General features: G+C 38.9%; 2 protein-coding genes across 2 annotated transcripts; one reads left to right on the top strand and one right to left on the bottom strand.

Annotated features, from left to right (window-relative positions):
* Positions 1-1691: 1691 nt before the first annotated feature.
* Positions 1692-18681, bottom strand: TADA2B (transcriptional adaptor 2B). The gene is made up of 2 exons (XM_051965569.1): positions 17785-18681; positions 1692-6325 (listed from the first exon to the last, which is right to left on the bottom strand). Exons 1-2 carry the CDS (start codon positions 18304-18306, stop codon positions 5333-5335), a joined length of 1515 nt encoding a protein of 504 aa, XP_051821529.1. The 5' UTR covers positions 18307-18681; the 3' UTR covers positions 1692-5332.
* A 55-nt stretch (positions 18682-18736) lies between these two features.
* Positions 18737-20950, top strand: CCDC96 (coiled-coil domain containing 96). The gene has a single exon (XM_051965568.1). The coding sequence runs from the start codon at positions 18814-18816 to the stop codon at positions 20503-20505; it is 1692 nt and encodes a 563-aa protein (XP_051821528.1). The 5' UTR covers positions 18737-18813; the 3' UTR covers positions 20506-20950.
* Positions 20951-21989: the final 1039 nt, after the last annotated feature.

Here is a 21989-nt window from a genome sequence, read left to right as displayed (position 1 = left end):
TGAGTAGTATTGGGGAGGAGGGGGGGGACTGGAAAGGATGTAATTATCAGGTACTAAAGCTAAGCTAGAGGAACAAACATTTAGAATTAACTAATGGATTATTAGATGATGGGAGAAATTAAAAATGGCAGATTTATAGTCTGAAGGAAAGGATGGTAATAGAGTAAATCAAAGTGGGAAAAGGGGGCAAGTTTGGTGAGCAAGTTTAGCTGTAAATAGTTGCAACAGGAAGGGCAGCAGCAAGTAGTCACTTAATGCTTATTTCTTTTCTTCCTTGATAACCTGAACATTTTAGGAATCAGCTCAAGAAAGGTGAGATCTGGATGTGTAAGTTTGGGAGTACTCTTCAGAGAAGACAGGAGATGCAGCTACTAAATGTATTTGAACTCTGACTTCAGGCCCAAGGTTACCTATTGTGCCACCTCCTTGCCTTTAGAACTCTGACAGAAAGATCTGATTGGAGGATCTTCAAGCCAAGGCTCAGATGTTTTTTAGGGAAGCTGAGGAATTGGACAACAGCTAGAAGAAAGTGGACAAATGTTTTGTTTCAGACAATTTTTCTACTTTTCTATCAATCAGCAGGATCAACTTGGATTTCTGCCTTTTCCCCTCTCACTTATCCTAGATTTCCCAATTAGTTTGAAGAAATATAAGCAGTTTCCAAAAGGTGGCTGACCTCTTGGGTCAAGGACAGGTGGACAAAATGAGAAATACAAGGAGTTGATAGCTATGTGAAAGGGGTAAGAAGTGAATATGCTTCAGCATTCAGAAAGTTATGACTCCAGTCTGCTCAGAAAAGTGCCAGCCCTAAAATCAGGAAGCCTCATCTGGAGTCCAAAACTGGCTTCAGACACTTAGCAACTGTGTGATCTAGGCAAGTCAACCCTGTTTGCTTCAATTTCTCATCTGTAAAATAAGCTGGAGAAAGAAATGGTAAAATATGCCCAAAAAACCTCAAATGGATCATAAGTTGGCTACAACTGAAACAAATCAGAAAAAAAAAAAAAAGGCTTAAAGTTAAGCACTCTGGCTAATGGGTACTTGAGATAGTATATTTAAACTTAAGGTAGTGCCCAGAGAAAAAATGGTCTTATTTATAAGACTACTATATAGTGTAAGTAGCCAACGGTATATTATCAATTGAATTCCTTACATCCAAAAGAGGCCTCAGAAGCCTAATGACCTGTACTGGAGTAATGCTAATTGTCTACAAGTTATAAGGTTCCTAGTGTTGGGTAGAATCCCCATGGAGAATTTATGGGAGGATTTGGAGCAACTTGCAGAGGCAGACTTGGAGGCTGTGAGAAGAATCTGTCCAAAAGGAGCTCTCTGAAGTTTTCAAATGAAGGTTCCTGACTGGAGTGCAGTGCCATGAAGAGTCCATTCCAAACAGGATCATTATCCTTATAATAGAGGATCATGGACTTTAGAGCTAAATGAGACCTCAACGGTTATCAGTAGTCATCTAACACTTATTTTAAAGACTTAAGAAGCCAAAACTCTGAAAAGTGAATTGACATATCTAAGGGCTTTCCCAACAGTAATATCATACCTATTTACTAACAACTTACCTCTAACCCCCCCTTCCCCAAATCCTGAATATTATGGTAATTCTGGTTACATATTTACATGCCTTTTATACATACTTTTATCAGAAAGTATGGACATTTTAATCATACACATACTACAAATATGAAAACAAATCACTTTAATTATATACATATTTACACTGGAAAATTAAACAATGACCTTTTCAACTGTTTTCTATTCACAACAACAGTTATTTGGATTTTGCATAATTGCATTATGGATGAGTTGTACAGTACGGACACTGCCAAAACATCAAACACTTCAGAAAAGTAACAAAACATGAGTTGTAGTCTTATCACAAATATGTTGTGTGAAACCTTCATAGGCCATCTCGGAATACTGCAAGACTGGCTCAGTGAGAAGCAGTTCTTTCACTGGCTGAAGTTCTGGACTGTATCTACAGAGATAAATAGTCCAACTTAGGGGTTTTCTAGTAACGGAAACACTTCACTGAAGGACTGAAAAAGTTTCAGTTTGGCACTAACATGTCAAATTTAAGTAAGTGTCCAAAAAGCTTTTGGTGGCTGTTACCTCTTGACTGGAGCAATGCATGCATTACTTGAGTATACCTTCTATGGCCATGACCCATAACATGCAACTCTGAAAAAATGCATGAAAGTAAGATTTAAAAGGCTGAAGTTGGGGGGTAGTAGAAAGGGATACAAACATTCTCTTTTTCATTTCACAAATAAAACCTAGGGTTTTTTAAAATAAGGGCTTGGACTACAATTTCATCTACATTCAAGTTCTCAAACAGGTCTATGACTAATAGCTGAGTGTAGAAGCATCTTTATGGTGATGTAGTAATCTTGGCTTTAATTTCCAGGGAAAATGTTTTAAATAAAGAATATGATTTTTTTAAAGAGCTTAAAAACTTAGGAAAAAGACTGTCCAAAGGGGGGGGGGGGGGGGAGACAAGGAATTTAAATTGTACTGGCAACTAAGTGGGGCAACTTCAAGATCATTCTTTAGCTATAAAACTTGATCCATATCACTAATGTGTATATAAATAACTTTCAGTTTTGAAGAATGAAATTTAGTGGGATTCTAATAAATAATTTTTAATCATGAGATGATATAAATGTTTAAGTGGATCTGAAGTAACAGCCAAGGTTAAGGATAAATATAATGCTACAAGCTAGGGAGGGTTAAGGGCTAAGAGACAACCAATCCAAAGAGCTTCCCTTTTAGCCAAGTGTTAATACTTTCACATACTGTTAATTATACATTCATTATGGTGTTTTAAAACAATAGTCAAACTTATATAAATTCTTCATGCTTTCACAAAATATATACAGATGAAAAAACCTGAAGCATAAAGTTTTTCATTTGACAGCTGCCTGCCTGGGTTACCCACAGAATACCTATTGCTTTTCAAACTTCCTAGAAGTCTGATAATTATCCTAAATATAAAAATCAGACTGATTTAGAAACCACATATGTAAGCCAGTGTCTGATGCAGTTAGAACTCAAGATGAATGAATTAAAGGCACCAGAATGGCTAAGACAATAGTAAAAACTTAGCACCATCTCCCCTCTCTCTTTCAATGTTCAATCGTGGACAGCAACCAGCTTCAGTCCTTAGCATATGGCCTGCAGGACAAATGATGCATGTGGTCCTCAGAGTCATTTCTTTTACACACTAATAAAAAAAAAAAAAAAAAACTATTGCTTGGAGAAAGCATCTATATTGCCAAAGGAGAAATCATCACCTTAAATATTTAAAGCTTATCTGCCAACAATATGCCATGTACCTCACAACTAATATCATAAATATTTTGAAAATGTTTTACTTAATGTTGAAATTGTACTCTTTTCAGGAAGGGAATAAGGGAAGGTGGAAGCAATATATATGAAAAGGAGAAGATAAAGCACCTTAGATAATTCACCTTACCTTAGAAATGCCGAGGATTGTTTTTTCTTTCAAACAAATCTACTCTTGAAACCCCAAGCCAATAATATACCAGTACATAAACAATCTCACTTCTATTCCTTCTACAAAAATCAGTATGTGTGTGGGGGAGAGGGGATGGAGAGGAGGGGAGGAAGGTGGGAAGCTGGCGGTGAGGAAGGGAGAGGATGCATTCAAGTATGAAGTAGTCAAAACCTACTCCCATGATTTAAAACATGGGTCCTGAATATTCAAGGAAAAAAAAAAAGACTCGACAGCCCACAATTGAATTTCCAAAGCAAAGAAGTCCACGAGAAAGCCAAACTTATCAAATGGGCTATAGGAGAGGGAAGACATTTAATTTGTATTTTGACTACAAAGTAAGGAATGAGCGACTAAATGGTGTGGGCATACCATGACGCTTTTAATGAATCTATTACACTATATCCTGTTTGAAGAGTTTTGTAAAAGCAATGCCACTTTAACTTCCTCTCTGTTAAATCTTCTGTGAATCTGCTTAGTAATAAAGATATTGGATCAGAATTTTCTGACTTTTTAATATGTAAAAGCTGTGAAGTTTATAGCCCTTAGAATTTTGACAAAGTGGTATTACAGTGTAAATCCTTTTGGCCAGGTTCAATTATATTGTACTATAGTACAATATGTATAGTGTACATGAGGAACAAAAGAAACAAAATAATTGGAATGTGATAAGAGTAGGCTTAACTCATATATGTACTGTCGAATAGATGCAAGGAGACAATAAGTATTTAGAGCAAAATTGTAATCAGATAGTCTTGTTGAAGGTAAATTTAGAGGTTTAGCAGGAAAAAAAAAAAGCAGCTAAGGGGTATAATCCACAAACACCTTTTGCAACCTTAAGTTTCAGGTTAACCATTCTAAGATATCCTCAAATGTACCAATAGGGTGACAGCAATAGAATAGACTGAGGGCATCAATTTTTACTGAAATAATTCGTTGCTTTTCTGCATCAGTCGTGATCTGTATACCTTAGTTAGAATAAGGAAGATACCTTCCTAAAACTCAGTTTAGGGACACAGGATAAACCACAAATCCCTCACTGTTTGCCGCCACTAGTCAATGACTGCATTCCTTCGTCAATGACCACATTTCTTCTATCTACTTTGTCTCAGTCTTCAAAGCACCAGCATTCTTGACCATCCTAGCTGCTCTATTGCCTCACCATACCTAGGTCGCTCACATTTTAGGCAGTCTATTTCCTATCCCATCAGTTCAGGATGCTGGCAGTGAATATGTACCAAACTGCTCCTTTTTAAAGTGCTTTGTGTCAGTGCTGAGAAGGAACAAGGACTTCAGATGGCTGGCAGCACTGTCTGCACATGAGAAATCAAAATGGAAGATGCACCCTGAGAGCTCATCCTAAAAACAGTCCCTGCCCATCAGAACTAAAATATCAGGGCCAACCAAAAAAAAAAAAATTATTCCAAGTCCCTCTTTCTTCCCCATGGGCAAAGATCTCAAGAAGACCCAGGAAATCATCCAATATCATAATATCCCAAATATGAGAATCCTGACTAAATACTTAAGGGCAATATGATCATTTCCAAGTATTTACCTTTAAGACTACCTAAAAAGTGAAAATCTTAGTTTCCCTCATGATCCACTAGAAGATTGCTACTACTGCTTCTTTCAGAGAACCAAGAGAGTTTGCACTTTAAAAAGAAAATCCTCAAGTCATATTAAATAGGGCAACATTGGGGGGGGGGGAACCCAAAAAACTTAACTTCCTCTCCCTCTTCCTTCAAAAACCCTAGTCATTTTGGCTCACAAGAGTTTGGATATCATTTCAGCTTTCCAAGTATTCTCATTTCAGGAAGCATCCCTAGATATCCAACCACTTTCTGTGAGGAAATTTAAAATCCTTTTCTTGAGAACTTTGTCCAGATAACTAGGGAGGCGACTTTTAGATGGAATCCCCTGTCGTTTCTGGAGGTGGTCTTTTATGATAATTGTTTTCACAGTCAGATAACGAGCTGGGCTCAGATTTAAAGAACTACAAAGCACCTTCTCCCTGTCAGACAAGAGCTCAAAGCCAGGGAGGTTTTCAATTGCAGCAAACTCCCCATCTTTCCCATCTTCCTTTCCTCTTTTAGAGTTGGCTATGTTCTTATTTTCTTTCCTTTTCTCCCGTTTGTGCCTGGCAGCTTCATATTCTGCTGACTCTTCCATTTTGGTGATTCCATTTCGACGGTATCGTTGTAGTTCTCGAATTTTTGTTCGGAGCATCTTTTCTTTGTGAATGTTTTCAAAGAAGTCATCAAATTCTTTACAGGACATAAACTGGTACAAAGGCCTCAGTTTCACCCGTATCTCCTTCTCATCTTTTGTAATTTTACGTTTCATTGACTTTTCTTTATCTTTTTTATCTTTCCCTAAAAAGGCAGGCACTAAGTTATAGTCTCTGGCAATATTCTTTCGTCTTTGCCTCTCCTTAAGTTTTCTTACATACATGTCCACATGGGCTCTCTTGAGCTCTATTTCTACATCGTCATCATCATAGTTTACTGAAAGTCCACTAATCAAAGTCTCAGCATCTTGGTCATATTCAATCTCATAGTCATCCCGAAGTGGCATATACCCTAATTGTTGCTGTTCAGCAACAGTTATATCTAAAGGAGGCAAGGGTGTTGTCAAACTAGGAGACAAGGGTCCTCCACTGGGGCATGTATGATCTGTCACCCTATTTGGGATGGTGTCAGGGATGCAGGCTTTTCCAAGGTTTCCATGGATGTACATGCTTACATAGTGCTCCATCACTTCTTGAGGTGTCCGAGAAGCCCCAACATGAGCAGCCATATCTTCCTATAAAAACAAGATCAAAAATTAAATTTCAAAAATTAAATTCAACATTAACCTTTTAGAACTGGATTTTGCTCAAATCCTATTTGGCATTTTTATAAACATTTATAAGGAATAACCTAACATCATCACTGTTTTTCCCAAAAGATATTCACTGTAGCTTCTTACCAGTTGCAAATGTATAGTTTCAAGATCTAGAAACCAAGGCCTTAGTCACAAAATGAAAAGAATGTTGGAGCTAGAAGGGACCTAGAAATCATCCAGTCCAATCTCCTTATTTTATAAAGGTTAAAACCAAGTCCCAGAGAAAGATTCCCCTGGCCACAGAACCAATTAATGGCAAAGTCAGCACTCGAATCTTGGTCTCCTGATTCCCAGCCGTGCTGTCTCCATATCCATCACACTTCGCATGCACAAATAAGTTCTTAATAAATTCTTACTGACATGGTCAAATATGTTGTCTAATTATTCTAAACTGATTTTTTTTTCTTTCTATTTTTAAAATCTTTGTTACAAAGGTTAATTTGCCAGGCAGGGAAGCAGAAAGGAATATTCATGAAAACAAATATGATATAAAAACAAAAAATATTAGAAATAATTTTTTTTCAAAAAGTGTATAACTCAATTCATACTTCTGTCATACTTTTTTCTTCAAATACTAATGATGCTTTTGAAATACCTTGGTTAAAACAATACTTTCATTTTGATAAATTTACATTAAAACATGATTTAATCTTGCTGTTTTAGAATCTTTAAGCAAAAGAAAAAATGCATGAGAAAGCTATTTAACAGAAAGTGGCTAAAAATAGTTCCAGATTTTTAGGGGTGAATCATTTACACTTCTCTAAAAAATCTCTCTTAAGTCATACCTTATATGTTCATAAGGTTCTCACCAATAAGACTCAGGAATTTAACCTTTTTTTCTACTTATTATTCTATTTTCCCTTAATTACATGTAAAAACAAATTTTAACATGTCTCTCCCTTCCTCCCTCCTCAAACCCATCATTGAAAAGGCAAGCAAATCAATATAGACTGCATGCACAGTCACAGGACAATATTTGCCATACCTATCCTACTTCCAAATTAATCATGTTGTGGGGGAAAAAAAACACAAACCAAAAAAATCTCATGAAAAACAAAGTTTAAAAAAAATTATGCTTCAATCTGTAGTCAGACACCATCAATTCTTTCTCTGGGGATGGATATAGCATTTTTCATCATAAGTACTTCAGACTTGACTTGGATCATTGTATTCCTAAGAGTAGCTAAGTCATTTACAACTGATTATCCTTCAATATTGCTATTATTTTGTACATAGTGCATATGACTTTGCGTCGGCTTCTTTTATGTCTTTCCAGTTTTTTTCTGAGACAATCCTGTTTATCATTTCTTATAGCACAATAATATTCCATCATAATCACATACCACAGTTTAGCCATTCCCCAATTGATAAGCATTTCCTCAGTTTCCAACTCTGCCATCAGAAAAGAGCTGCTATAAATATCTTTGTACATATAGGTCCTTTTCCTTTTTTGCTTTTTATCTTTTTTGGGTTACAGACCTAGTAGTACTACAGCTGGGTCAAAGAGTATAGATGGTTTTATAAAAGTCCTTTGGGTATAATTCTGAATTGCTCTACAGAATGATTGAATCAGTTTACAATTCCAACAAGGCATTAATTTCTCATTTTCTCCTCATCCCCTTCAACATAAATTTAACTTTCAATGGAAAAAAGAAGAGGACACAAACTCTATATCCAATAAGGGCCTAGGATTTAGTCATTCTAAACATAAAAATAAATCAGAGGAAGTAAAACACAAAACACAGAAAAAATTAATCACAATGATCAACTATGACAGACTTGGATCTTTTGAACAAAACATTGATCCAAGACAATTACAACAGATTTGGGATGGAAAATGCCATCTGCATCCACAGAAAGAACTATAAAGATTGAACGCAGATCGAAGCATCCTATTTTTACCTCCCCTCCCCTTTTTCTTTCTCATAGATTTTCCCTTTTGTTCTGATATTTCTTTCACAAGATGACTAATAGGGAAACATATCTGAAATGCTTATATATATATAACCTATATCAGATTCTTTGATTTCTTAGGGAAGGAGGAGGTAAGAGAGGGAGGGAGAAAAAAAAATTGGAAAACTCAAAATCTTACAAAAATGAATGTTGAAAATTATTGTTACACGTACTTGGAAAAATAAAATAATACTGAATCCAATAAAAAACTAATCACAAAACTAGACAATAATTATGATAGAACTTTACAGAGGATCAGACCTCACATGATATCCATTTAGGTGATGGGGTCTACTCCTGCTTTGCCACCATGACCATTACTATCTGAGGAAGACAAAATCCAAATCCCATTTCCTTTGGCTCTCTGTACCCAAAGATGTCAATGTAATATGATACATGTAGAGAGTCAGGGGACCTGGACTAACTGTGTCACTTAAAAGCTATATGACCTCTTAGAGAGTAAGTCACTCCCCTTCTCTGTGTTTTTCCTTACCAATAAATGAAAAAATTAAATTACAAGATCTTTAAGGTTCATTTCAGGTCTGACATTCTGTGTGCAATGTTCAGAGGTCCCTATTAATTGACACTGTTACATGGTCTTTTTGAGCTTTTACGTTCTGTGTGACCTCAGGCAGTTCACTTAGCCTCTCAAATATCTGCTTTATCAACTGTAAACTGAGATCACACTGGATGGCGTCTAAGGTCTTCATCCTATGTTCTATGATCCGTTCCAGCTATGATATTCTATGTTCTAAGTTCTTTCCAATTCTAATTTTCTATGGCCTAAAATTTTTTTCCAGTTCTAACAGTATATCATTATACACGTAGATAAGGCAACAGCCAAAGTACCTTTGTAAATGTCAAGTATCTCCAGGTAAGTAAAAACTGACTACTAGCAATGTACTCCTTTTACCCATCTCCCCCACACTATTATTCTTAATTACTCATACAATTTAGAAGGCAAGAGCTGGAAATGAACTTAGAAATCATTTAGTCCAATGTCCCCAATAACAAATAAGGAAAAAGAAAAATTTTTAAAGTTCAGTGATTGCCCAATCTCCTTCAAGCCGCATTCATAAAGTTTCCAGTATGAACAAAGTACTGTGGTAGTTCATCATATTGTATAGTCCCACTGAAGATAGAGATAACAAAAAAAATAATCATATCAAGCAACATTCTACTCAAAACAATCTCTTACAGGAACAGAACATGCACATAAGACAAATGTGAAAGAAAAAAAGCAGCATCTAAGGGGATCAGGAAAGGCTTCCTGTGGAAGCACAAAAGCTTAACCTTGATGAAAGCTGGGGATTCTAAGAGATGGAAATGTAGAAATGTATGTAGTACAGGCATAAAAGATAACCAATGCAAGAAAAAGTACAAAGGCAATGGACAGAATGTTAAGCTCAGAGAACAGACAACACACTGGTTTCTAAATACACAAAGTATCTAAAGAGAAATAAGCCTGAAAAGTGCGCTGGAAAGAGAATGAGAAAAGAGCTTCAAATGCTGAGGTCACAGAAAATTTAGAGCAAAGCTAAGACTGGCACCCAGTTATCCTGATTCACAAAACTGAAACAAAACAATGATGTACATATAGAATGAATTATATAGCATGCAAAGGCAGGGACTTGGGAATAACTAACTATTTATTATGCACAAAGTGAAAAGAAGTGGAAGTATATATACAAACCACTTTAAAAAGTTTTTGGGGGGAGAGAGTGGGAAGAAATGTGCATAACTACACTATTTACTGTTATTTATATAAAAAATATGTAAGTATGTATGTATTATTGTGTGACTTCTAAACATAATCCAGGCAAAGTCAGGAGCCATACATAAAACTGAATGGCTGGAAAGATGAATGGGGCAGGAGATAAGACAGATGGAGAGAGAGACGTATATATTTTATATATATATGCATGTACTGTATATAGATAAATAGAAAGATATATATAGATATACTCTATCAATTCTATTGCTAAATTTTGTTAAAACTGAACTGGAGAATTATAAGGGATTATTCAAAATCCTCATCTGCAACTACAACATCAAAGACAGTTAAAAAAAGAAAAATGGTAACATTTCATCTACCTCAGTACCTCAAATATCTAGAACTTAGACAAGAACCAGGACTAAAGCAAAACACTGCACTTCAACAATCACAAATGATGACGCACAAAGTCAATGCATGGAAGCTCAAATAGGAGAGCACATCATCATTACATTACCTACAATAGATGATTGCCATAAAAAGATGACTCGAGACAGTTAGAAAAGGCTCAGGCTGTAAACAGAAAGAGAAGCGTGTAATATTTGGGAAAGATTCCATTCAAGATGTCTAAGATTCAGCACTAAAAGGTGATAGAGGCAATCCTGAGTTCATGGTCTTATCTAAGTTGTAAAGTCTATAAATGTCTGCTGGTGGTCATCCAAAAACAAAATTACAAATCTAAATCATTTCCTTATTAAAGACTTTTTCTTAAATTTCTATTATTAGTCTTTCTATCTTTTTCATTATCACAAACATTTTCAAACCAAAAGATGATTTTTTTTTTTTTTACTATATTCCTTAAGTTATCCTTAAGACATTTTAGATCATTTTATTAGGTTGGCTATCATGAGCATTTTCCTTGAATAAAATATTCTGAATATGCTTTTTTGGAGCACAAGAATGAAAGAAATTTTTGTCTATTGAACTATAAATGGGATTCCTGTAACGGTGTGGGGAGGAAAGTTTGGTTGAGACAGCAGCAGGCCTAAAGTCTCTTCCCACTCTGGGTTCTATGTCATCAGTGTCAGGTACTGTCTGCCATCTATGGCACTATCATCAATGAAGACATGAAAAGGTTGTGATATGATTAATGATGGAATTCCCATATTCATGAATGTTTTAAAGTACTGAAGTGCTTTAAGGGATAAAAAAAGCTACAACAATTAGAAGTTGCAACCATTCATTTTTTCTACTAATGATGGATAAAGTGGTTACATACAAGTACATCTCTTTAAAGGACAATAATTTATGTAAAAAACAATGATTTTTTTCTTAGTCATCAGAGAGTCCCACCTTCTTGAAGAATGTTCTGAAATTGGAAACATTATGCTAAAAGAAACATGAATTGAGCAAAATAATTATGCTTTAATTGACTTCACCCCAAAAGATCTCAAGAATTATACTTCCCCATATTAAGGATGAAGGTAGTTAATAATCAACAACCATGCAGCAACTGAGGCATCATTAGACATTAATTATGGTTTTAGATGGAAGAGGTATAAGTGAGGTCCTTAATTTCTCCTTCTCTATTTTGACTCTCTGCTGGAACTTCATTGTCAAATAATTTTCAATTGATATATGACTGGAAAAAAATAAATCTCAGTAGCAAAGAATCTAAAGATTTAGGATCCTGTCCTGCTGCCTCAATTAACTCAAATAATTTCATGAGGAATTATTTAGCTAGAACTAAAAAACCATGATCTGTGTTTTAGTTGATTAACCATATAAAGCTACCTTTAAATTTGTTTGTTTTCTTGGCAAACAATAATTAAACTAACACTGGTGCTATTTACAAATTATTTATCTTTTATACTATACTTGTCACCTATGTTTAACAGTCATTTTCTGCAGTGATATATATGATTAAAGGTTTAAAAAATGAGAAGCATTACAGAACATCTTTCTATTACATCAAGAGCAGGGTCAAATATGAAAGTGACTACTATCTCCCCTAAAACATGTATTGTCTAAGAAACAGTTAAGAATTCTACTAGCTTTGCATAATTCCTAACAATCTTGATTTTTGAATAATAAAGACAATTTTAAATGACACCAAGAAGAGAATTTCCTAAATGAAGCTAAGAGTAGTCTCCATTCCCAATTTAATCCTTGGCACTGTTTAACTTCAATTCTTGTCAAAATATAAGCACCAATAAAACCAATAAATTCCTAGTGAATTCTATGTATCCATTCTATGATCTACATATCCTTATTCCAGGATAAGCATAAGAGAATTTACTGCTTGTGAAAATATATTAAAAACTTCCTGTTTAGTTTTATTACAAATATTAAGAAATTATATTTTCCCCTAAAGTCTTTTCCATTATCCTTTTAAAAAGTCAATTGTATCTTTAAGACAGATATATTGTAATCTGTTTCATATCACTGTCTCCCCATCCACCCAAAGTGACTGAAATTCGGACCATCTCTGAAGCAGGCACAGAACCCCAATGGGTTCTGTCAATGGAAGTCAATGGAAAGAAAGAGGATTCTTTGTTTAATTCCAGGAATTTGGTAGTAATCCAGCAGGGAATAGGAGTAACAATTTTGGAATGTAAATCTAAACTATATTTTTACATAGTGATTTTTTTCCTGCTTTTAAGATTCCATAAATGTTACAAGAAATTCTAATTCTCTTTGTGTCTGTCTCAGCTAGAAATAGCTTGGATATTAGATCAAATGGTTTCTAATAGTTGTTCAGTCATTTTTAGTTGCATCCAGCTCTTCATGACTCTATTATTTTTTTTTTTTTTTGAGGGGAGGGTTCTTAGTAAAGCTATTGACATAGTTTGCTTTTTCCCTCCTCCAGTTCATTTTACCAATGACGAAACTGAGGGAAATAAGATTAACTGACTTGCCCAGAGTCACATAGAAAATAAGTTTCTAATGTGAGATTTTAACTCATGTGTTCCTGACTCCACTTACTCAACTCACTCCACCACCTAGCTGCCCCAGTTCTGTAGACTTGAGTTTAAAAAATATTAAATAAAGTATTAGTAATGATATTTTTTCAACATTTTTCATAAGGCAGATTATTTCCTGTTCCTGTGTACATGTGTATATGTGTATATCTGTGTTATCAAGAAAAGCCAAGACTTCTACATTTTTCCCTACAAACTACCATGGATACTATATAACTTAACTGTATAGGTCAATCATGTTCAAAACAATCTTTTACAGAATGATTATTTCTTTTCTACACTATAAGAAATTAAACTGATCTTTGAAAAACCCAAAGCTTTTATTAAAGCTACTAACAACTTTGACTTATAGTTTAGTATAATTCTGCTTTCTTAAATCTATAATAATGATATTCTGACTTAGACATCTTTATTCCATTTCTTTCCTCTATGATAGTATGTACTATGCAAAGCCAAGACAAATGAGACAATTTTCTAGGATTTATGATCCAGTTTGTTTAAGATAACATGTAAAGTCAAACTAAGAGAGGGAATGTTAAATTTAAGCAGTAAAAATACCTCTTCTTCTGCAAAGGGATTTAGTAATTGGACAGAAACTGAAGAACTCAAGAGAATATGGGCTCAGATAGCATTTGAAAAGAGACATGGAAATAAACCAGGGGAAAAAAAAAGAGTAAAGACCAAATTGAGTGAAGAAAAGAAACAAGGCATCATCAAGATAAAATAACTAGGAATTAAAAGGGAAGCAAAATGAGAACATTTGAGAGTTAAGAACAAAAATCTAAAACAAAGGATACATTTTCACTTGAGACAGGAAAAAATCAATCTAGTTAATGTTTGGGAGCATTCTGATGAGTTTTGAAAAGAAATGGGAGTGAGAATAAAAATCCCTAACTAAAGAATACATAATAAAGTCTTATAAGCACTGATGAGAGAGAGAATTAAAAATAATGATTTTTGTTCCCAAGTATCTCTGGTCCCAAAGAAAGAAGACTTGGCTTCTAACTGTTGCACAGTTGCCTCCTCTCTTCACCTCAAACATCCATACTCCTATATCCCAGGGAACTGGGAGCCTTACTAAATTAAGTTTAGTGTGAGCTTTACTAAATTTAAGTTGTCCAACTTTTTTTAAGGTCTCTTTTGGAAGTAGCATGACATGATGGAAAGGGGACTGATTTTAGAGGACAGGGGTTTGAACAACAGATGGGTCCCTCACTATTCTTAGGATCTTACTGGGCAAATCATTCCCTCTTACTCAACTTTCATATGAAAAAAAAGGGGGGGGGGGGTGAGGGGGAAGTCAGACTAGCTGGCCTCAAAAGTTTTTTTGTTTCTTTTATTTTTCCCCAAAGTCTAACATTCTATGATCTATGCTAGATCTACCTTCTATTCCAATTCCCCCTCTGATCTATATACTGTACAAGCTGTCAAAATCATCTTCCTAATATAGCATTCTGCATCTCTCCTTTTAAAAACCTCTAATGGCTTTGTATTTTCTACTAAATCAAGTCTGAACCCCTAGAACAAAGTCCTTTATTACTCCAATCTGTTACTATTCCCATTTCACCTGAATGTCTTGCTGTTACTTTCCTTAAATCTTCCCCTTCCAATGCCTAAAACAAATTTTGAGACATCTCAAGTGAACTTCCTCACTTCCTTCAAGGCATAGTTCAAGGATACTATCACCTCCAATAACCTCCCTACTCCTAAGAGCTATTCCTCTTTAAATTTCTCTCAAAACGCTTCATTTAGACTTATTTTCCCTTTATCACAATACTTTATCTCATACCCACATATTCTATTCTCTAACTGGGATCAAAAACTAGAAAGGTTTTATCTGTATACCTTCCTAAACACTTATTTCCACATAGTAAGATTTTAACAAAAAACAAAAACAAGTGCTTACTGAATTGCACTTCATGATTCTATAAAGTACAGCCTTTATTTTGTCCACTCCTGCCAGTCTTGTGCTACCTCATTTAGGAAAAGTAGTAAGCAGCATATGACAAAAATTAAGTGTTGGGGTTTTTATTGTTGATTTGAATCAAATGCAAGGCTGGAATGGAGTTTGGCATGCTTATACACCACAAGTATCAGAAAGGTTTTAACTTACATGCTAAATATCAAAGGAACTTCTGAATAGATGCAAACTGAGAGGAGCCAAATGTAAATGGCAAATAGCAAAATGATTCCTGGAGACAGAAGCCCAAGAGAGACTAACAAAAACATGCACACTACAGGCATGCACTCTATTGTGTTGCCTGGACTAGCAAAATTTCAGAAAAATATTAATACTAGTAATATAAAATCAAAGCCCATTTTCAACCTGGCATAAACTCATGGAAATAACAATCAACCGATTGTGCCTTAAATACAAATAGTATGTCATTGATAATCAGGATGTTTTGATCCTATCAGCTTTTATAACATTATTCTTATAAAACTGTGACATGATTGCAGTAGTAAATGATGGCATATGGGATATACCTGTGTCTGAACTTAAGCCCCTATGTGCTCCCACCCATGACCAAAACCTGGCCAACATTATGACTAATAGAATTTGCACAGGGAGCTACACTTCAGATGTGAATCATTCATACTTACAGAAGCAGAAATAACAAACTGGCACAACCCTTCATCTTGCTGAGGGAATTCTGCTGAGAATCATAAGTAGGTCTTTTGGAGGAGGCCTTACCAATTAAGGGCCTACTTGTATGTAAACTGAAAAGAATGACACTTGTTATTAAACCAAGATTTTCTCATATATCCCTAATTATCATTTTCAGATAAATATTAAAGGATGATTTTCACATATTCTCTCTTCTGACAAATTATTTTAAATGAACTTTTTGATATTGAGAGCTGAAGAACCATCCTTGAGTCAATAATTTCCTAAGTCAAGAAATACACAACTAATAAGCTCTTAAAGAATTTTTTCATTTTTGGACTGCTAGTACTCAGCACAAGGCTAGGCAGTTAATAAATATCTATTGAATTGAGCTGAAGCATTTCTCAATTGCAATTTATAATCTGAAAATGTATTTTTGTTTCTTTCACAGGCTACTCTCCAAGGAAAGTGATATTCTGAAGATAAAAGGTATCAGTAGTATTCTGAAATGCAAAGGACTAAAATGAAAAGTATTTTACAAGAAAGATTCTCTTAGTTCAAATTTTCTGTTGATTAAATCAAGATGCCTATGAAGTAATTGGCTCTCCATCACTAGAGGTGTTCAACAACACAAAAGGCTGCATAATGAGCTTATAAGGAAGAATGTGGAGAAGACAACTGCTTCAGGGGTGAAATTAGACTAGATGACCTCCAAAGCCCTTTTTCTTTTTCTAAAATCCTCAGATTCCTATGAATGTGGTTTGCTTCATTTATTAAACAAGGAGTAAATTTACTGTGGTAAATACTAATTAATACTAAGCTAAATTATTTGGCTGAACATCAATTGCTTCTATGGGAGTACAGAAGATGGGATTTATCAAAGCCAATGAATATTCTGCCTAGCCAGCTAAATAAGCTCCCATTGTGCTTTCTGACAGTGTTTAGTCCCCCTGACTCTCAGGAAGAAAATAAGAACACCGCAGGACTGAAAAGGTGCTAGGTTTTGGAGTTAGAAAGTACTTGGGTTGAGCTTAGGCTCTGCCATTTACTCCCTGTGCAGCATTAAGCATCTCATTTCTCTTCTAGAGGCCACACCTGGAAGAAGAGATGAGTTCACCTAGAGAAAGTGATTTCTAAGGTCCCTTTTAATTACAAGGAAAAAAATCCTAGGGGAAGACACAAATATATGAAAGGTAATGGCATGAAAGAAAGAAAAGAGAAAAACTAGAAGAAATAGGATCAAAGTCAGAGAGATGACTTTCATTAAATAGAATGGTAACACTCCCTCACAATCAAATTGTTGGTTAAAATGAGCTGCCACAAGAGGGAGGGAGTCTTCTCAGTAATAGGGCTCTTCCCACAGAGGCTTCAGGGTCCAGGATATTCTATCCCAGATTTATGTTCAGGAACAAGTGAACCAGATGACCTTTGGGGTCCTGCCAACTCAAATGATAGAAGTGGGGGAGATCAAGAAGATGAAAAGGAGGTAGAAGTGGGGGGTAAAAAGTCTTAGGACGTGAAGGAATAAAAAGGTCCTGAGGAGAGGGAGAAGATCCTGGGGAGGAGGAAGGAGTGGGGAGGTCCTGGGGAATAATAAGAAGGTACTGAGGAGGTTTGAGATGAAAAGATCCTAGGGAAGAGGAAGGAATAAAAAGGTACTAGAGAGGAGGATGACCAGGTGCTAAGGAAGGGGACAGGGATGAGAAAATCCTGGGTAGGGGGCCGGATAAAAGGGGATGGCAAGGTACAGGGATGAAGAAGATGGGGGAGGGGAGAAAAGGGAGGATGAAAAAGTTCTGGAAGGGAATGAAAAGGTGCTGGGGAGAAGGGATGAAGGGAAGGGTTTGTAAAAGTTCAGCAAGGATGGGAGGTGACAAGGTGCAGGGGAGAGGGTTAATAAGTAGGGAAGAGGTGACACGGTGCAGAGGAGGGGAATGACAATCGAGGGGAGGGGTAGCAAGGGGCAGGGACGGGGGATGACAAGCGGGGGGGGGGAGGGGTGGCAAGGTGCTGGGGAGGGGCAATGACAAGGAGGGATGTGATGGCAGGGGCGATGACTCGGGGCTGGCGAGAAGCTGAGCGGAGGAAGGCTGGGTCCCTGCCCCCGGGCCACAGCGCTCACCCAGTTGCCGAAGCCGAATTGCTCGATGGCATCAAGCAGAAGCTGCTCCTCTCGGCTGGTCCAGCCGCCCTCGGCCTCGGGCCCCCACAGCGTGAAGCGGCCGCCATCCACCAGCTGGTAGCCGTGCCAGCGTCGGTGGTGGCCGATCTCGGCGCCAGCCGAGAAGCACTCGGGGCACAGCTCGATGTCCTGGCACTCGGTGCAGCGGAAGCGCAGCGGGCTCACCTCGGCCAGACAGTACACACAGTACTTCTTGCCCAGCTCCGCCATCTTCCCCCGCTCGCCCGCGACGGTCCCGCCGACGCAGCCGACGGAGACGCCGCCACTTCCCCCGGCGGACGAGGGCGGATACGATGAACAACCACCGCCGCCGCCGCCGCCGCCCGCCGCGGCTGCCGGAGCCGCCACCGCTGCTGCTACGGCCAAGGCCCAGGAGCCGCCGGAGCCAGCCAGCCGAATGTCTCGTCTCAATACGCAGGCGCCATCCGACGCCGTCAGGCCGCCGTCTTCCCTCCTCCGCATCGCGCAGGCGCTCAGCACCAATCAGTGCCCGGCGCAAGCGTGAAACCCTTTAACAACTCCTGGCTTTCCCCTCCCCCCCGACCCTTGTAGAGGAAAGACAGTTCTGGGATCTGCGACTGCGCATTCCCTTTTCCCTCCTTCCCCCCACAGTTTTCCCGATTTTTTTTCTTCCCTGCGCCTGCGTCCTTCTGGTCGTTCCCAATCCCAGAGGGAAGGAGGAGGGACGGGTGAGGTGTATGCCGACGTCGCTTCTTTTGTCACGCCCCGCCCCGCCCCACTGTCCCCGCCCTCGCCCAATCGGCCCTCTCCAACTCTCCCCGCGGCTTCGTGATCTCCCATTGGCGGACGAAGAAAGAGAACAGCCAATCGCCCCAGTCGCTACTAGTGCCTCTGGTTGCCCCGGGAAACCAAACAGAAAAAAAGGAACCGTTTTCGCCCGCACTCCTTTCTCCTGTCCAGAGTTCGGCGTGTTAGGAGAGCTGCTGACGTGCGGACGTAGGGGAAGGGATGGAAGTGCTCGAGGAGGAACCCGAAGGGGCCCAGGCTCCTTTGGAAACTCCGCAGCCAACGAGCGAGGAGGTGCCCGATGTCTCCAAGGCCGGGAGCCAGGACGGCGGGCAGCCGGAGGAAATGGCTTCGAAGGAGGAACCGTCGGAGGGCGATGAGGCTGCGGAGGTTGAGCCAAGAGTCATGGAGGACGCCGAAGAGGCCGAAGAGCGTGAGGTCGAGGCCGAGGAGCGCGAAGGCGAGGCCGAAGAGCGCGAAGGCCAAGCCGAGGAGCATGAGGGGGAGGCCGAGGAGCATGAGGGCGAGGCTGAGGAGGCTGAGGGTGAGGCCGAGGAGCATGAGGCTGAGGCCGAGAAGCATGAGGGCGAGGGCGAAGAGTTTGAGGAAGAGGCCGAGACGGAGGCTGAGGCCGAGGAGGACGAAGGGGAGGAGAAGGAGGGGGAGATTCCGTCGACCTTCTCTGACGCCGAGGAGAGCAGCGCGGTCGGGATCCCAGAGTCCATCGAAAGCCGCGTCGAGGACTGGATCTCGGGAGACAGGACGCGGCGGTCCCTGAGACGGGATAGGGAGAGCGACGTGTCGCTGGGCTCTCCCGAGCGGGAAGACTTCTACAAACAGGAGGAGGAGGAGGAGGAGGAGGCGGAGGAGGCCCCCGACGAGATGGAGCTGAAGATGCAGGAGCAGCAGTTGCGCAGCGAGCTCCTGGACCAGTACCACGGGCTGCTCTCGGAGCGCAACCGCATCCACCAGTACAACATGCACCTGCAGCATAAGATTTCGCAGGCCCTGCGCAAGAAGAAGAGCTCGGAGCCCGGAGTGGAGATGGCCGATAAGACGTCCTCGGAGCTGGACACTCCCGAGAAGGAGCAGACGTATCAGCGCTACCTGAGCTCGCTGGAGGAGCTAAAGAAGCAGCAAAACGAGGACGTGGAGTGGTACCAGCGTGAGCTCGAGCAGCTCCGGCAGCACTGCCAGGACAAGTTGGCCCAAGTAGAGAAGGAGTGGAAGTCTTTCCAGATGGTCAAGAAGCAGGTGATCCTGCAGGCCATGGGCAGCTGCCGTTTTGCGGGCGGGAAGCAGGCGGCGCTGCGCGAGGTGGAGCAGATCCAGGCGGTGGAGGACCGAAAGGAGAAGGAGATGAGCGCTGTCCGCCTGGAGAACGTGCAGCTCAAGCAGTGCCTGGCCCAGCTGGAGGCCAGGATGAAGGCGCAGGAGGAGCTGACGGAGGGACTGCACCTCATAGACTTCGAGCAGCTCAAGATAGAGAACCAGACCTTCAACGAGAAAGTGGAGGAACGCAACGAGGAGCTCTTAAAACTGCACTACAAAGTCACCAGCAACGTCCAGATCATCACGCACGTGAAGGAGAAATTGCAGTTTGTGGAATTTGAGAATCTGGGCCTCAAGTCAGACCTTATGGAGATCGATGCTCAGGTGGCCCAGAAGAGGGACATCTTGACCAAGACTAAGAAGGCCAGGGACAGCCTTAGAGTCGATAATGTCAAGTTACATCAGAAGTGTGGACTATTGGGCAAAGAGATGCTTCTTCGGGACCTGGAGCAAAAGGTGGACCAAACCGAGTTGCTCAGCCAGCGGCTGGAAACACTTAAGCGCCAGCACGCTGGGCTGACACTCTCTTGCAAAGGGCTCAAACAGAAAATAAAGGAAGCCAAAGCATTCCTCCCATCGTGAACGTCAGAAACAGTTGATGTGGATCTTCAGCAAAACCTTTCCAGTTTTCATAAGGAACTTAACCTTTAGTGGACTTATTTTTCAATAGGTGCCATTCCTTAAAAAGACCTGTGTGCTTGGGGGGAGGGGGGAATTATATTGAAAAATGGAGCTTACAAATATTAAGATTAGTGCTGGACACTAAGCTGAGACAACTTATTTTAAATGAGTTGAACATCTTAATGAATTTAAAACAGGGTCAAAGAAGCCACATAATATGGTTAAAGTTTATCTCTTGGATATAGTGTAGAAATAAAGGGTAAAAAAAAAACCTTTCAGTTTTGAACCATTTCACCATTTGAAATCATCAGCCACCTGCAGAATTTTCATTTCACTTTGAGGAAATACACAAAGAGAACCAGAAGCCTCTTCTGTGAAAGGGAAAGGGGGGAGGTGGAGGAGGGAAGGGGGTAAGGGGAAGGGTGATATAAAAAGAATAAAGAAAATTTAACTTTATTCCCATGCATAAATTGAATTATTAAATGTTTAAAAACATTTTGTTTCCTCAGTTATCTCAATTATATAAAATGCTCCACAAATCATTCACAAATATTTATTTTAGGACCACCATTTAGCTAGTCTATAAAATATATTTTAGACACATGAGAATAAAATAGAAATAAGTAGCAGAAAAAATTAGTTTATTTTTCTTAATTGTACTTCTTGGCCAGGACTATTCTCTGAATAATACTGGCATTAATTTCAGCCTTAAATTAGGTCTCCTTTTCTGATTGTCTCAGATCCTCTTAAAAGTCCAGAAATATTTAAAGGGCAACGACTTTTGTTTAAAAGTTAAGGTTCTCAAATCTTTTGACAGCAGAGCCCAAAACTTGCACTCTACTAAAATGTATATTAATTTTTTTAAAAAAATTATCATATGCATGTTTGCTTAGCAATCTAGAATAATTGAAATTTTAATTTAGTCTTAATTACACCAGGACCTGGGCCTTTGGTCTTAGATCTCACTCAGAGGGGAAAAGGAGATCTCATGGGATGGGCTTACTACTTATGACCATGTCACACAGATTATATCAAAATAGTTCAGAAAATCCTACTTCAGTTAGCCTTTTTTGGTCTTGCAGTTTTCAAATACTTTTAAAGGATTCTCTTGTTGGTATTTTCTTATGTTTCATTTGGACTTAATAAAGATCAATTAAAACATCCAACAACATTTCCATTTTGTAATTAAGCCATTTATGCACTGTACTCATTAATCGATGCAAAGCCCAACCTTACATTTCATTGGTAGTTTATCGTTTTTTTGCTTCTAAAGCAGAGGGTTGCTTTTCTTCTTTCCCAGTTCATCTAGACCTGAAAAGTGAAAGTCTTTAGTGAAAGCTATTCATTTAGAAACATTCTTCTCGGTGCCTCAAGATGTCAAGGTGTATCCTGGCTATTGCACTACTATACAATACTGAAAGTGAAATTTAGAATTAGTACCAGGA

The sequence above is a fragment of the Antechinus flavipes genome, chromosome 6, assembly GCF_016432865.1.
Source record: "Antechinus flavipes isolate AdamAnt ecotype Samford, QLD, Australia chromosome 6, AdamAnt_v2, whole genome shotgun sequence".
Classification (NCBI taxonomy): Eukaryota; Metazoa; Chordata; class Mammalia; order Dasyuromorphia; family Dasyuridae; genus Antechinus; species Antechinus flavipes.
Note: the sequence above shows the minus strand (reverse complement) of the source record. Positions and strands in the feature narration are given on the sequence as shown.

Excerpts from the sequence above, each read along its gene's own strand:
- CCDC96 (XM_051965568.1), top strand. The coding sequence starts at position 18,814 with ATGGAAGTGCTCGAGGAGGAACCCGAAGGGGCCCAGGCTCCTTTGGAA.
- TADA2B (XM_051965569.1), bottom strand. The coding sequence starts at position 18,306 with ATGCGGAGGAGGGAAGACGGCGGCCTGACGGCGTCGGATGGCGCCTGC. Across the intron at positions 6,326-17,784 it reads AATTCGGCTTCGGCAACTGG|GAAGATATGGCTGCTCATGT; the intron begins GTGAGCGCTGTG and ends TTGTTTTTATAG.